Source organism: Nomascus leucogenys, chromosome 10 (assembly GCF_006542625.1).
Source record: "Nomascus leucogenys isolate Asia chromosome 10, Asia_NLE_v1, whole genome shotgun sequence".
In the NCBI taxonomy this organism is placed as follows: Eukaryota; Metazoa; Chordata; class Mammalia; order Primates; family Hylobatidae; genus Nomascus; species Nomascus leucogenys.
Genome location: NC_044390.1, coordinates 40,467,048 through 40,481,443, shown reverse-complemented (window position 1 = coordinate 40,481,443; position 14,396 = coordinate 40,467,048). Strand labels below are relative to the sequence as shown.

Here is a 14,396-nt window from a genome sequence, read left to right as displayed (position 1 = left end):
GGTTCATGCCTGTAATCCCTGCACTTTGGGAGGCTGAGGCGGGTGGATCATGAGGTGAGGAGTTCTAGACCAGTTGCCAACATAGTGAAACCCTGTCTCTACTAAAAATACACCAAAAATTAGCGGGGCATGGTGGTGTGCGCCTGTAATCCTAGCTACTCGGGAGGCTGAGGCAGGAAAATCGGGTGAACCCAGGAGGCAGAGGTTGCAGTGAGCCGAGATCTCACCACTGCACTCCAGCCTGGGCAACAGAATGAGACTGCGTCTCAAAAAAAAAAAAGAAAGTTGTCTATGGGTGACTCAGCTGCAAAGCTGCAAGGAGATTGACAGTAAGACGACGGAAACAACAGTCAAGCCGAGAACCAAATCAGGAACACAATCCCGTTTACAATTGCCACTAAAAGAATAACATACCTAAGAATACAGCTAACCCGGGAGGTGAAAGATCTCTACAATGAGAACCACAAAACACTGCTCAAAGAAATCAGATGACACAAATGGAAAAACATGGTAGGAAGAATCAGTATCATTAAAATGGCCATACTGCCCAAGGCAATTTATAGATTCAATGCTATTCCTATCAAACTACCAAGGACATTCTTCACAGAACTAGAAAAAGCTATTTTAAAATTCATATGGAACCAAAAAAGGGCCTGAATAGCCAAGGTAATCCTAAGCAAAAAGAACAATGCTGGTTACATCACACTACTTGACTTCAAGCTATACTACAAGGCTACAGTAACCAAAACGCAATGGTGTTGGTACAAAAACAGACACACAGACCAATGGAATAGAATAGAGGACCTAGAAAGAAAGTCACACACCTACAACCAACTGATCTTTGACAAAGTCAACAAAAATAAGCAATGAGGAAAGGACTCCCTATTCAATAAATAGTGCTGGGATGACTGGCATATGCAGAAGAATGAAACTGGACCCATACCTTTCAACATATACAAAAATTAACTCAAGTTTGATGAAAGCCTTAAATGTAAGAACTAAAACTAAAAATCCTAGAAGAAAACCTAGGAAATACCCTTGTAAACATCTGCCTTGGCAAATAATTTATGACTAATTCCTCAAAAGCAACTGAAACAAAACAAAAATTGACAAATGAGACCTAACTAAAGAGCTTCTGCTCAGCAAAAGAAATTATCAATAGAGTAAACAACAACCTACAGAATGGGAGAAAATATTCACAAACTACGCATTTAACAAAGGTCTAATATCCAGAATCTACAAGGAATTTAAACAATTCAACAAGCAGAAAACAATCCCACTAAAAGTGGGTAAAGGAGATGAACAGACCCTTCTCAAAAGACATACAAGCAGCCAACAAACATACTTTTTTAAATGCCCCACACCACTAATCATCAGAGAAATGCAAATCAAAACCACGAGTTAGCCATCTCATATCAGTCAGAACGATTATTGTTAAAAAGTCAAAAGTAACAGATGTTGGTGAGGCTACGGAGAAAAGGGAATGCTTATACACTGCTGGTGGGAGTGTAAATTAGTTTAGCCACTGTGGGATGCAGTTTGGAGATTTCTCAAATAACTAAAAATAGAACAACCATTTGACTCAGCAATCCCATTACTGGGTACATACCCAAAAGAAAATAAATCATTTTACAAAAAAGACACATGCCCTCATGTTCATCACAGCACTATTCACAATAGCAAATACACAGAATCAACCTAGGTGTCCCTCAACAGTGGCTTGGATAAAGAAAATGTGGTATACATATGTCATGGAATACCATACATAAAAAAGAACAAAATCATGTCCTTTGAAGCAACATGGATGTAGCTGGAGGCCATTATTCTAAAAGCATTAATGCAGAAAAAGAAAATCAAATACTACATGTTCTCACTGCTAAGTGGGAGCTAAACACTGGGTACAGATAGACATAAATATGGGAACAATACACACTGCGACTACTAGAGGTGGGAGGAAGGGAGAGAAACAAGAGTTGAAAAACTATTGGGTACTAGGTTCACTACCTAGAAGACAAGATCAATTGTACTCCAAATCTCAGCATCATGCAATATACTCATGTAACAAACCTGCAAATGTACCCCCTGAATTGAAAGTAAAAGTTGAAAAAAGAAACCAAAAACAAAATGGAGGAGAAACTAAAACATACCCAAGTAAACAAAAACTGAGGGACCTCATTCGAAGACATGCCATAATAGAAAAGTTAAGGGGAGCCCTGCAAGTTGGAATGAAAACACAGTAGAAAGTAACTCAAAGCCATGTACAAAAATGAAGAACAGGCCGGGCGCGGTGGCTCATACCTGTAATCCCAGCACTTTGGGAGGCCAAGGCAGGTGGATCACGAGGTCAGGAGTTCGAGACCAGCCTGGCCAACATGGTGAAACCCCATCTCTACTAAAAATACAAAAATTAGCTGGGCATGGTGGTACACACCTATAATCCCAGCTATTTGGGAGGCTGATGTAGAAGAATTGCTTGACCCCAGAGGCAGAGGTTGCAGTGAGCAGAGATTGTGCCACTGCACTCATGCCTGGGCGACAGAGTGAGACTCTGTCTCAAAAAAAAAAAAAAAAAAAAAAAAAAAAAAGAAAACAATGATAAAAGTAGCTAAATAGGCAAATACAAAAGTCTATTGCATCTTGGGCTTGTAGGTCCTCTTTATTTCCCCAATATGATTTAAAAGTCTAATGTGTAAAACAATCATTATAAACCAATGTTAAAGGGCACACAATGTATAAAAATGTAATCTGTGACAAAACAACATGAAGAGGAGGAGAACTGTACAGGAACAGAGTTTTGTATACAGTATTAAAGCTAAGGAGTGTGCAGCACAGTTTTGACTCAACAGGTCTGGAATTCTGTTTGTTTGAGACAGGGTCTCTCTTTTGCCCCGGCTGAAGTGCAGTAGTGTCTGGAATGTTTAAACCCTGCCTATTCCAAAGAAAGTTCTAGCCCTTGACTAACACCTAGAAGATAAATTCTGGCCCCGGAATAGCCAGCTTTTATTAATTTTAATGTGATCCTTTCACTAGTGGGAAAACAACAACAACAACACTTTTCTGAGTTGTGTGAGTCCATCTAGCAGTCAGTGAACCTGAAAGTGGTCTTGGAGTTCCCTGACCAAAGTCTATTAATTCAAACCAGTTATTTGTAAATGTAAAATATTCACTGTAATCTTCAGAACACATGCTAAGAAAACAATCAGCTTACATAAAAGAAATGACACGGGAATTAAAATGGTACAGTACAATAAGTCAATTAAAAACAAAAGAAGGCCAGGTGTAGTGGCTCATACCACTTATCCCAACACTTTTGGGAAGCTGAGGCAGGCAGATCGCTTGAGCCCAGGAGTTCAAGACCAGCTTGGCCAACGTGGTGAAACCCTGTCTCTACCAAAAATACAAAAAATTAGCCAGGCATGGTGGTGCTCACCTGTGGTCCCAGCTGATGGGGAGGTGGGGGGTGCGGGTGGGTGGGGGCTGGGTCTGGGGTGGGAGGATCACTTGAGCCCAGGAGGTTGAGGCTGCAGTGAGCTGTGATTGCACCACTGAACTCCAGCCTGGGTGATGGAGTGATACCTTGTCTCAAAAAAAAAAAAAAAAAAAAAAATGGACCAGGCCTGGTGGCTCATGCCTGTAATCCCAGCACTTTGGGAGGCCAAGACAGGTACATCACCTTAGGTCAGGAGTTTGAGACCAGCCCGGCCAATATGGTAAAATCCCATCTCTACTAAAAATACAGAAATTAGCCTGGTGTGGTGGCAGTCACCTGTAATCTCAGCTACTTGGGAGGCTGAGGCAGGAGAAGGGCTTGAAGGAGGCGGAGGTTGCAGTGAGCTGAGATCGTGCCACTGCATTCCAGCCTGGGAAACAGAGTGAACCTGTCTCCAAAAAAAAAAAAAAAAAAAAAAAAAATTCATATGACATTGCAAGAGATTCAGAATACCCAAAACAAAGCTGGAAGACTGATATTTCCCAATTCAAAACTGACTATAAAACCACAATAATCAAGACTGTGGGGCACGGAATATGGATAGATATACTGATCAATGGAATAGAACTGAGCGAAAATTTAAACCATTGTAACTAGGGTCAAGTGATTTTTGACAAGGGTGCCAATCTAATGAAATACAGGAAAGAACAGTCTTTTCAACAAATGGTGCCAGAAAAATTGAATATCCACATGCAAAAGAATGAAATTGCATCACTCCTTAATAACACACAAAAAACATAACTGAAAACAGATCAATGACCCAAATATAAGAGCTAAAACTATAAAACTCTTAGAAGGAAATGTAGGGGTAAGTCATCATGAACTTATATTTGGCAATGGATTCTTTTTTCTTTTTTTGAGATGGAGTCTCACTCTGTCACCCAGAGTGGGGTACAGTGGCGCCATCTCCGCTCACTGCAACCTCTGCCTCCCAGGTTCAACTGATTCTCCTGCCTCAGCCTCCTCCCGAGTAGCTGGGATTACAGGTGCCCGCCACCATGCCTGGCTAATTTTTATATTTTTAGTAGGAGATGGGGTTTCAACGTGCTGGCCAGCCTGGTCTCAAACTCCTGACCTCAAGTGATTCACCCATCTCTGCCTCCCAAAATGCTGGGATTACAGTCTGAGCCACTGCATCTGGCCTATATTTGGCAATGGATTCTTAAATGATGACACCAAAAGCATAAGCAGCAAAAGAAACTTTTGATAAATTAGGATTTATCAAACTAAAAGCTTTTGTGCATCAAAAAATCATTATAGAAGAAACTGATAAGACAGCCTGCACAATGTGAGAAAATATTTGCAAATCATATATCTCATAAGCATTTCACATCCAGAATACATAAAAACTCCTACAATTCAGCCCAACAAAAAGACAAACAACCCAAGTTAAAAACTGGCAAAAGACTTCAGTAGACATTTCTTCATAAAAGATGAACAAATGGCCAACAAGTACATGGAAAGATGCTCAAAATCATTAGACAATAGGAAAATAATAACAGAACCATGAGAATAACATCAGCAAGATGGCAGTTGAGGAAGCTTCAATTCCCTATTCTCTATTGAAACACTTAAAAAACAACTAAAGACTAGCTAAAATATCTTTGTAAGGGTCTGGAAATCACTCAAAGACTATAACTATCAAACAAATGCCCAGTCAAGAGAAAGCCACATTCAAAATGGTAGTGAATTTGTTGATTATGTTACTTGTGTCCTTACTCCATCTCTAGTGCAGCCTGGAAGAAGCAGCCCAGTTCCCATTTCCTTCCTTCAGGCCAGAAGGAACAAAGCAGAGCTTATCTGGAACATGCTAATCTGTCTGTGGGCTCCTTGAGGTACTGAAGTACTCGTTTCTGGTTTCTGTTTTGTCTGATTTTCTTTTTTTTTTTTTTTAAGACAGAGTCTCGCTTTGTCATCCAGGCTGGAGTGCCATGGCATGATCTCGGCTCACTGCAACCTCTGCCTCTCGGGTTCAAGCAATTCTCTTGCCTCAGCCTCCTGTGCGGCTGGGATTACAGATGCACACCACCACACCTGGCAAATTTTTGTATTTTTAATAGAGACGGGGTTTCACTATGTTGGCCAGGCTGGTCTTGAACTCCTGACCTCAAGTGATCTGCCTGCCTCGGCCTCCCAAAGTGCTGGGATTACAGGTGTGAGCCACTCTGACTTTTGAGTTTCAATATGTAAAAAGCTGCACAGCTCAGATCTCAGGCAGGTAAAGGCCACAAAGGACAGTGGTTGGCACTGCCGTGCATCAAAGCTAAAACACTATTAAAACTAGAAATAAGTGCAGCAGCACTGCAGGGTATAAGATCAATATGCAAAACTCAATGATATTTTAATTGCCTGGACACCTGTGGATACTTGGAGCAAACGATTACAGGTGGAAAAATATAACATCTAGGGCCTAAGAAGCAGGGGTGAGACCCTATGGAAATTAAGGCATTTGAAAGCAGCTATGCATATTGGGGAAACTGGTAAAAGCACATACACAGGTATAGGCACAGGCACGCTACAGACCCAAGAAAAACATAAGACCTTAGACTTTCACCCTGAGATGATCCCAAGGCCTTAATTAGTGAAGATCTTCTCCAATGGTCTGCAAAAATTAGGAGAAGTAGCTGTTTCTTCAAATGCTCAGTTTTCAACAAAAGACTGCAAGGCATACAAAGACACAGGAAAACAGGGTCCATTCAAAGGAGCAAAATAAATTATCCTTGAAGAAACAAAAGCATTGGAGTAACTAGAAAAAGGCTTTGTAAAAACTGTCTTAAATATGCTTATAGAGCTAAAGGAAAACAGAGAAAGAACTAAAAAGGAAATCAGGAAAATGTCATATAAATAAGTGAGATATCAACAAAGAGAAATAATTACTTTTTAAAAAACGGGCTGGGTGTGGTGGCTCATGCCTGTAATCCCAGTACTCAGGGAGGCTGAGGCGGGCAAATAACATGAGGCCAGGAGTTCCAGACTAGCCTGGCCAACATGGTAAAACCCTGTCTCTACTAAAAAAAAAAAAAAAAAAAAAAAATTTAGCTGGGTGCAGTGGTGCACACCTGTAGTCCCAGCTACTCAGGAGGCTGAGGCATGAGAATTGCTTGAGCCTGGGCGGCACAGAGGTTGCAGTGAGCCGACATCACACAACTGCATTCCAGCCTGGGTGACAGGGCAAGACTGTTGCAAAAAAAAGAAAAAGAAAAAAACGAAGAATTGGCTCAGAGTGCTCAAACCCTGCACATTCCAAAGAAGAAATGGTCCTTGACCAGCTCCTGGGAGATAATCTCTCAGCAGTTAGAGTATCCTGCCTGATTAACAGAGTCTATGTGTATCTGAGGTCTTAGCCATGCCAGATAGCTTTTGTTAACAATGTGGTTTATGGTAAATACCTGTATCAATCTGACTTCTGGGTAGGCTTGACTAAGAAGGTAAGGTCAGTGCACAGAACCTTCATGCCCACATGACTGATCGTCAATAAAAACCCCAGACACGGGCCAGGGCAGTGGCTCACACCTGTAATTCCAGCACTTTGGGAGGCAGAGGCAGGTGGAACACTTGAGCCCAGGAGTTCAAGACCAGCTTGGGCAACATGGCAAAACCCCATCTATACAAATAATACAAAAATTAGCCGGGTGTTGTGGTGTGCGCCTGTAATCCCAGCTACTCGGGAGATTGAGGTGGGACGATCTCTTAAGGCCGGGAAGTAGAGGCTGCAGTGAGCTGTGACCACACCACCGCATTTCAGCCTGGGCGAGAGAGCGAGACCCTACCTTAAAAAAAAAAAAAAAAAAAAAAACTCCACAAGAAAACAAAGCAAAACAAAAAACTCTGGAAACCATGGCTTAGGAGAGCTTCCCTGTTTGGCCACGCTTCACATTTGTATTTGCACATTGTTGCTGGGAGAATTAGGTGCTGCCTGTGCAACTGCACTGGAAGCTTGCACCTGGTTTCTCCCGGTATTTGCCCTACGCAACTTTTCCCTTTGCTGATTTTAACGTGTACCTTTTCATTATAATGAACAATAACCATGAGCATAACAGCTTTTCTGAGTTCTGTGAGTCCTTCTAGCAAATCATCAAACCTAAGACAGTCAAATTGCCTTAAGTTAATAGAACATTTGGCCGCGCGCGGTGGCTCACGCCTGTAATCCCAGCACTTTGGGCGGCCGAGGCGGGCGGATCACGAGGTCAGGATATCGAGACCATCCTGGCTAACACGGTGAAACCCCATCTTTACTAAAAATACAAAAAAAAATACAAAAAATTAGCCGGGCGAGGTGGCGGGCACCTGTAGTCCCAGCTACGCAGGAGGCTGAGGCAGAATGGCGTGAACCCCGGGGGGCGGAGCCTGCACTGAGCCGAGATTGCGCCACTGCACTCCAGCCTGGGTGAAAGAGCGAGACTCCGTCTCAAAAAAAAAAAAAAGTTAATAGAACATTTGCAAATCTGGCTTTAAAAAAATTCATTTCAAGTGCCCATCAAAATTATATTTTCATGCTCTTGATTTACAGAAAATGTATGGGGAATACTAAGAATCTTCACAAACCAGCTTTTTTCTTCCCTTGCAGATAAGGACTTAAAGTGCCAGGGCTTTATTAAATTCTCTGGGGTTATGTCCATATTAATGTATCTAGGCCTCACAAAGACCCTAAAGCACTAATATAATTATTGTCTACATTCTACAACGAGAAACTGTAAAGCGGAAAAATGAGTAACTATTAACCCCTTTGAAATGTAGTGTGAACATATAACTGAATTTTAAATTTTTTTCTCTTTTACTAAGCTAATTAACGCAGGATTACATTTAATTTTAATTAATTTAAATTTAAATACAAAAGCAATATAAATGTTTTTCTATTAAACGCAACTTTATTGTTTTGGTAGGACTATAATTCACCTAAACACTGAAAATTTAGCATCCACACTGAGACATGCAATAACAACAAAACATATACCAGATTTTGAAAACTTGGTATAAAGATATGAGTGTAAAGTATTTCAGTGTATTTATATCATCACATGTTGAAATAATATTTTGGATATATTGGTTTAAATAAAATACATTACCAAAATTAACTTCAGCTGTTTCTTTTCCTTTTTAAAATGTGTTTAAAGCTGGGCGCAGTGGCTACGCCTGTAATCCCAGCACTTTGGGAGGCCGAGGTGGGTGGGTCACCTGAGGTCAGGAGTTTGAGACCAGCCCAGCCAACATGATGAAACCCTGAAACCCCATCTCTACTAAAAATTCAAAAATTAGCCAGGCATGGTGGCGGGCGCCTGTAATCCCAGCTACTTGGGAGGCTGAAGCAGGAGAATCACTTGAACCTGGGAGGCAGAGGTAGCAGTGAGATGAGATCGCACTATTGCACTCCAGCCTGGGCAATAAGAGTGAAACTCTGTCTCAAAAAAAAAAAAAAAAGTGTCTAATGGAAATTTTTAAATTACCTAAGTGGCTTTATATTATATTTGCATTAGACTGTGATGCTTTAGACTCAAACACCACTGTATCAGGCTGCCTCTCACAATCTACACCAATATGTGGTCTGAATTAGTCACACTGCCAAATCTCAAACAAGATTTGGTTGTCACGACTTAAATCCCCTCATGAATGTTCTGGAAAAACTCCCTGCCCTTGTTGACATAGCGTTCTCTGCACAAAACTATCACATTCCCACTCCTAAATGTCTCCAAAGCCAACTTTGTCACTTACTGATTAATACCTACCATCTCCTATCTTGCTTTGCTTGCAAATCAAGTCTGTAAATAAGATCAAAGGTATCTAGTGTGCTATTCTACTTAATCACTCATCTCCTCCTTAACAAATTACATTCTAAAAAAAAGTTTTAACTTCTCCTCCAGGAGTTGTATTTCTATACCATAAGAATCCTTTGGAAAAAAAGCAGCACATGGGAGAACTGAATGATTTACCTAATGGGTATGTGAATATTCAATGAAAAGGAAATGGGCATTTGGAAAGGCAATGGAGGACAAGGGGACCCATCTCTACGGTCTTGTTAATTGGGAAGGGAAAGCCAAGGGACCAGGTAAATGAACAAAAAATAAACTAACCTTGAGTTGGCCATTAGTACCAGTGCTGTCTTCCACTTCAGGGGGCCTTCACTTGCAGAACTACATAACCAACAGGGAGAAAGGACTCATGACATCCTGGACCGGTTAAATAAGAACATGCTGTCCACCACCAGAAAAGCCCATCACACACAACAAACACACCCAGATCGAAGAGGGAAACTAGAATACTGTCGACTCCTCCCCACATCCGAGAAAAAGGTACGACCGATGCCTAGAGGTGTACTCTTAAGTTCACAGCAGTTTCTAGGGAACACAGCTCAGGAAATACTGTAGTTCTTTAATGTATAAATGGCCTCCAAATTCATGCAAGGGGAGTTATTCCAGGAATGAATACTAGACCTATGCCTTCCCCTTCACGTCTTCCCAGGAAACTTCATTTATCTATCTTATCTATTTACCTATCTATTATTTATCATTTATCTACCTTTTATATATCATCTATCTAATCTATATGCTTGTGTGTGTGTGTGTGTAAGACCTCACGAAGAGATTACATCACAGGCATCACAGAGTCGGAAAAATGACGCTTTACCCAAAACAAACTCCTACAGGCTCATGGAAAAAAAAAAAACACACACTTCTACCCCGTTCACGCTTACAGTTGGTCACAACAGTGCTGTCACACAATCACGTCACAGTAGACCAGGGTCACACGATGGGCCCCGCCCCTACTCACCGTCCTATGAGTCCGATAAAACAGCACCCACGGCTCACACTAGGGTCTCCGTCTCACACACACAGACACCACAATGACGTCGTAACAAACAATAGCACTAACAACCAACGTCCGCAGCTCCCCCGTACAGAGGCCTCAGGCTCCCGGCTCCACGTGGACCGACCTCGCCCGGCAGCGCGGGGCCACTTCACCGCGAGCTCCTCCCGCAGCACGGCCCGGGTTACCTGGACTCACCAGGCTTAACTCAATAACCACAACACCGGAAAGGGAAGCAAAGGTCGAAGTTCATCCGCGGCCCTGGGGCCTGTGGGAAACGTAGTCCAACAACGAAAGCGCCCTGAAACTCAAGCGGAGCCCGCTGGCCGCAGGAGCCGCACCACGCCCCAGACACCGGAGTTTCCGGGTGCGCAGACCCTTGCCCTCAGCAGAGGCTGCCGCTGCGCGTTCCCTAGGCGCCGAAGAGGCGGCCGTTGGTCCCCGACGGCAAGGTGAAGTCGAGGCAGTAATCGGGAACCCAGGTTGGGAGGACAGAATGGGGAACAGGAAGCTGGGGCGAGGGTGGCCTTTGGGGAGGTGGGGGGCCGCGGAATTCTAGGTGGCCCCTGCCTCACCTCTGGAAAGAACCGGAAGCCCGGGCCGGAGAGGGTGAAGGGAGTCGCGGACCCGGCTGCTCAGCCGAGGAAGAAACCCGGAACCCAGACTGAGGGAGGCCGAAGAAGGAACTGGAGGGCCGAGTTGGGAAGGCCTGAAGCAGGTACCGGCTTTAGGCTGGGGAAGGTCGAGGGGAGAACTCGGAGCCTGAGTCGGGCGAGGTTTTGCTCCACTCTGGCTTCGAAGTGTGGGGGCCTCAGGATGTGACCCGTGGTCGTAAACCTGAGGGTTACTTGGAGTTTTTGTCCGTTTTGCACCATGAGAAAGGCCCCAGATGGAATCTGGCAGGTAGCGGCGGCTCAGTGTGTGTGTGTGTCTGCCTTAGGGCGTGTTTTACACTGTTGACGAAAAGACTCAAACTCTAAAGTATTTGAAGAGACTTATTCTGAGCTAAATATGAGTGACGAATGGCCGGTGGCCCAGCCCTCAGGAGATCTTGAGAACCTGTGCCCAGGGTGGTCGGGTTATATGTGGTTTTATACCTTTTAGGGAAACATGAGACACCAAATACATGTAAAATGTACATTGATTCCCTCCGGAAAGGTGGGACAGCTGGAAGGTGGCTGGCCTTCCAGTTCATAGGTAGATTCAAAGATTATTTGATTGGCAATGGTTGAAAGAGTTATTGAGGTAAGACTTAGGAATGTCTCCAGGTAGCAGGCGTCACAGAGAGTAGGTTGTAAATGTTTCTTTTCAGACTTGGGGTCTTTTCTATCAGTAATTCCAAAATGGAGGAGGGTATAATGAGGCATGTCCGACCCGCCCACCCCCGCCTTTCCATCATGGCTCTACTAGTTTTTCAGGCTAGGAATGCCCTGACCAAGAGGAGGGGTCCATTCAGATGGTCTGGGTGTGCTTAAGATTTTATTTTTGGTTTACAACACCACCACCACCGGAAAGTTTGCTGGTGTCCTTTCCAGTCAGTTTCAAAGCAGAGACAGCCATAGTTCTGATTTGTGTCACTGTAACTGTCATTTCCGGAATTCCATATTTCTCCTTTAGTTTACTCTAATGTCTGTGAGATTTCATGTGTAGTTCATTTTTCTTTTTCTGAACAGCAGTCCATTGTGCAAATATACCACAATTTGTGTAGTCATTTTTCTGTTGTTGAACATTTGGTATATTTACAGGTTTTATACATTACGAATAAAGCTGGCACGTTTCCATTTCTTCTGGGCAAATATTTAGAAGAAAAGTTGCTGGGTAATTGGTAAGTTTACATTTAACTTTCCAAGAAGCTGATAAGCCTTTTAGAATGATTAGTTGTGATTTGTGTGTGAGATTGTGTAACTGGAGTAAGTAGTTTCTGAGTTTGCTTTGCTATTTTCGTATGGAATTACGAGATGGGCTCAACAGGGTTGTGAATGTCATGTAGGGTCCATAGGATTGTGGCTTTGTGGAGTAGGTGAGAGCACAGGAAACTGAATGTGTCTGTACTAATTGTTATTTATCATGGTTTTGTGCGTACATTCCATGATAACAAAATGGATCACTATGTATGTGATGTTAATGACTGAAGAACTCTGTGTCTCTGGTGTATTTCATTTTGCTTGCAGAATTATGACAGTTTCTAATAACTAAAATATCATAAGCATTGGAAACTAAGAGGTAAAATTATAATTTCTAGATGACAGGGTTGCATTACCTGGAAACATCATACAAACTAAATCCAATATGTTGAAATGAGGAGGACTCCATATGTAACACAGAAGAAAAATACTTTCATCCCTACCACTTTCAATAGTTATATAGATTTGAGGTCCCCTCCCACCCCTCACCCCCCACTTGCCCCTGGATGAAATTGAGGGTGATTTAATGCCCTCCTAAATCACTTTAAGCCAAGTAAAAGTCCTTGAAATACTAAAAATCACAAGGTCAGCCTTGTAATTAAAATAGTCATTTTCTAATTAAAATATTTACTGTAAAAATCAAATTTCAAACTTCATTTAAAAGAAAAATTTCTTTCAACTGTCTGGAGTCTACAGTGTAATTACTTTCTTCTCTACTTCCCCAACCTGTATTACTAAATAGTTACTATCTCGCATAATGATTAATATTTAATAGTAAATGTTTATTAGTTAACTAGGCAGGTTTAACCAAGTTATTATAGAAACTCTAAGAGGTTTCATGTGTTTTTTTTTGTTTTGTTTTGTTTGTTTTGTTTTGTTTGTTTTTTTTGAGATGGAGTCTCGCTCTGTCGCCCAGGTGGGAGTGCAATGGGGTCGTCTCGGCTCACTGCAACCTCCGCCTCCCCGGTTCAAGCAATTATCCTGCCTCAGCCTCCTGAGTAGCTGGGATTACAGGCACCCGCCACCACGCCTGGCTAATTTTTGTATTTTTAGTAGAGAGGGGGTTTTACCATGTTGGCCAGGCTGGTCTCCAACTGCTGACCTCTTGATCCACCCGTCTCCGCCTCCCAAAGTGCTGGGATTACAGGCGTGAGCCACCACGCCCGGCCTCACGTGGCTTCTTTTGCTCCCTTCTCTCTGTGTTGTTCACCTTAAAAAAAAAGAAAAAAAAAGAATCCAAAAGAGCAAGGGTCCTTTCCTGCAAATTATAAAAGCTATGGCTGAGAATGTTTCTTCTCACCTTTCTGAAATACCTTTCCCCCAGGATACCTGAGCATTTGCCTACCATGAAACTTCCATGAGATAGGATTCTCCATTTTCTTTTATTCTAGTCAGATAACCATGTTGCCTTCTCCAAGTTTCCCTTCTAATTGTAACTACTGTTCACTTAATAATTGGATATTTCAGCCGGGCATGGTGGCTCACGCCTGTAATCCCAACACTTTGGGAGGCTGAGGCAGATGGATCACGAGGTCAGGAGTTCAAGACCAGCCTGGCCAACATAGTGAAACCCCGTCTCTACTAAAACTACAAAAATTATTCAGGCGTGGTGGCCCGCGCCTGTAGTCCCAGCTACTCGGGAGGCCGAGGCAGGAGAATTGCTTGAACCTGGGAAGCAGAAGTTGCAGTGAGCGGAGATCGCGCCATTGTACTCCATCCTGGGTGACAAAGCAAGACTCCGTCTCAAAATAATAATAATAATAATAATAATAATAATAATAATTGGATATATCACTCAGCACTCCTTTTCACTCCTATAAACAGAAACATATTCCCTTGAATTAAATAAGCATATATTCCTTTCATAAACCTTTTTTATACAGATAGTGATTTGATATCTATGTAGTGAGTACTCAGGAGAGCCCATACAGGGGAAAGCCTCATCATGTCCACATATCTCAGTTTACTAGTGAGTGATTCTACTTTTTCTTTTTTTTTTTTTTTTTTTTTGAGACAGGGTCTCTCTCTGTCACCCAGGCTGGGGTGCAGTGGTGCAATCATGGCTCACTGCAGCCTCGACCTCTCAGGCTCAGGTGACTCTCCCATTTCAGTCTCCTGAGTAGCTGGGACCACAGGCATCCACTACCATACCTGGCTAGTTTTTGTATTTTAGGTGGAGACAAGGTTTCGCCACATTGCCT

The 14,396-nt window shown here is 42.6% G+C and overlaps 1 protein-coding gene across 3 annotated transcripts in view; it reads right to left on the bottom strand.

Annotated features, from left to right (window-relative positions):
- The window catches only part of ZNF529 (zinc finger protein 529), a 59,970-nt gene that overhangs the window by 16,310 nt on the left and 29,264 nt on the right, over positions 1-14,396 (bottom strand). Inside the window, exons 1-2 of one of the 3 annotated variants that reach the window (XM_003259789.4) lie at positions 10,358-10,513; positions 9,559-9,618 (exon numbers count right to left, since the gene is read on the bottom strand). The exons of 1 other annotated variant lie outside the window; for it this stretch is intronic. In XM_003259789.4, coding sequence (XP_003259837.1) covers positions 9,559-9,572 — 14 coding nt within the window. In that variant the 5' untranslated portion in view covers positions 9,573-9,618; positions 10,358-10,513. Of the gene's footprint in view, positions 1-9,558; positions 9,699-10,357; positions 10,514-14,396 lie in introns of those variants that run through there. One more of the 3 variants, XM_030820056.1, reaches the window with a different exon arrangement.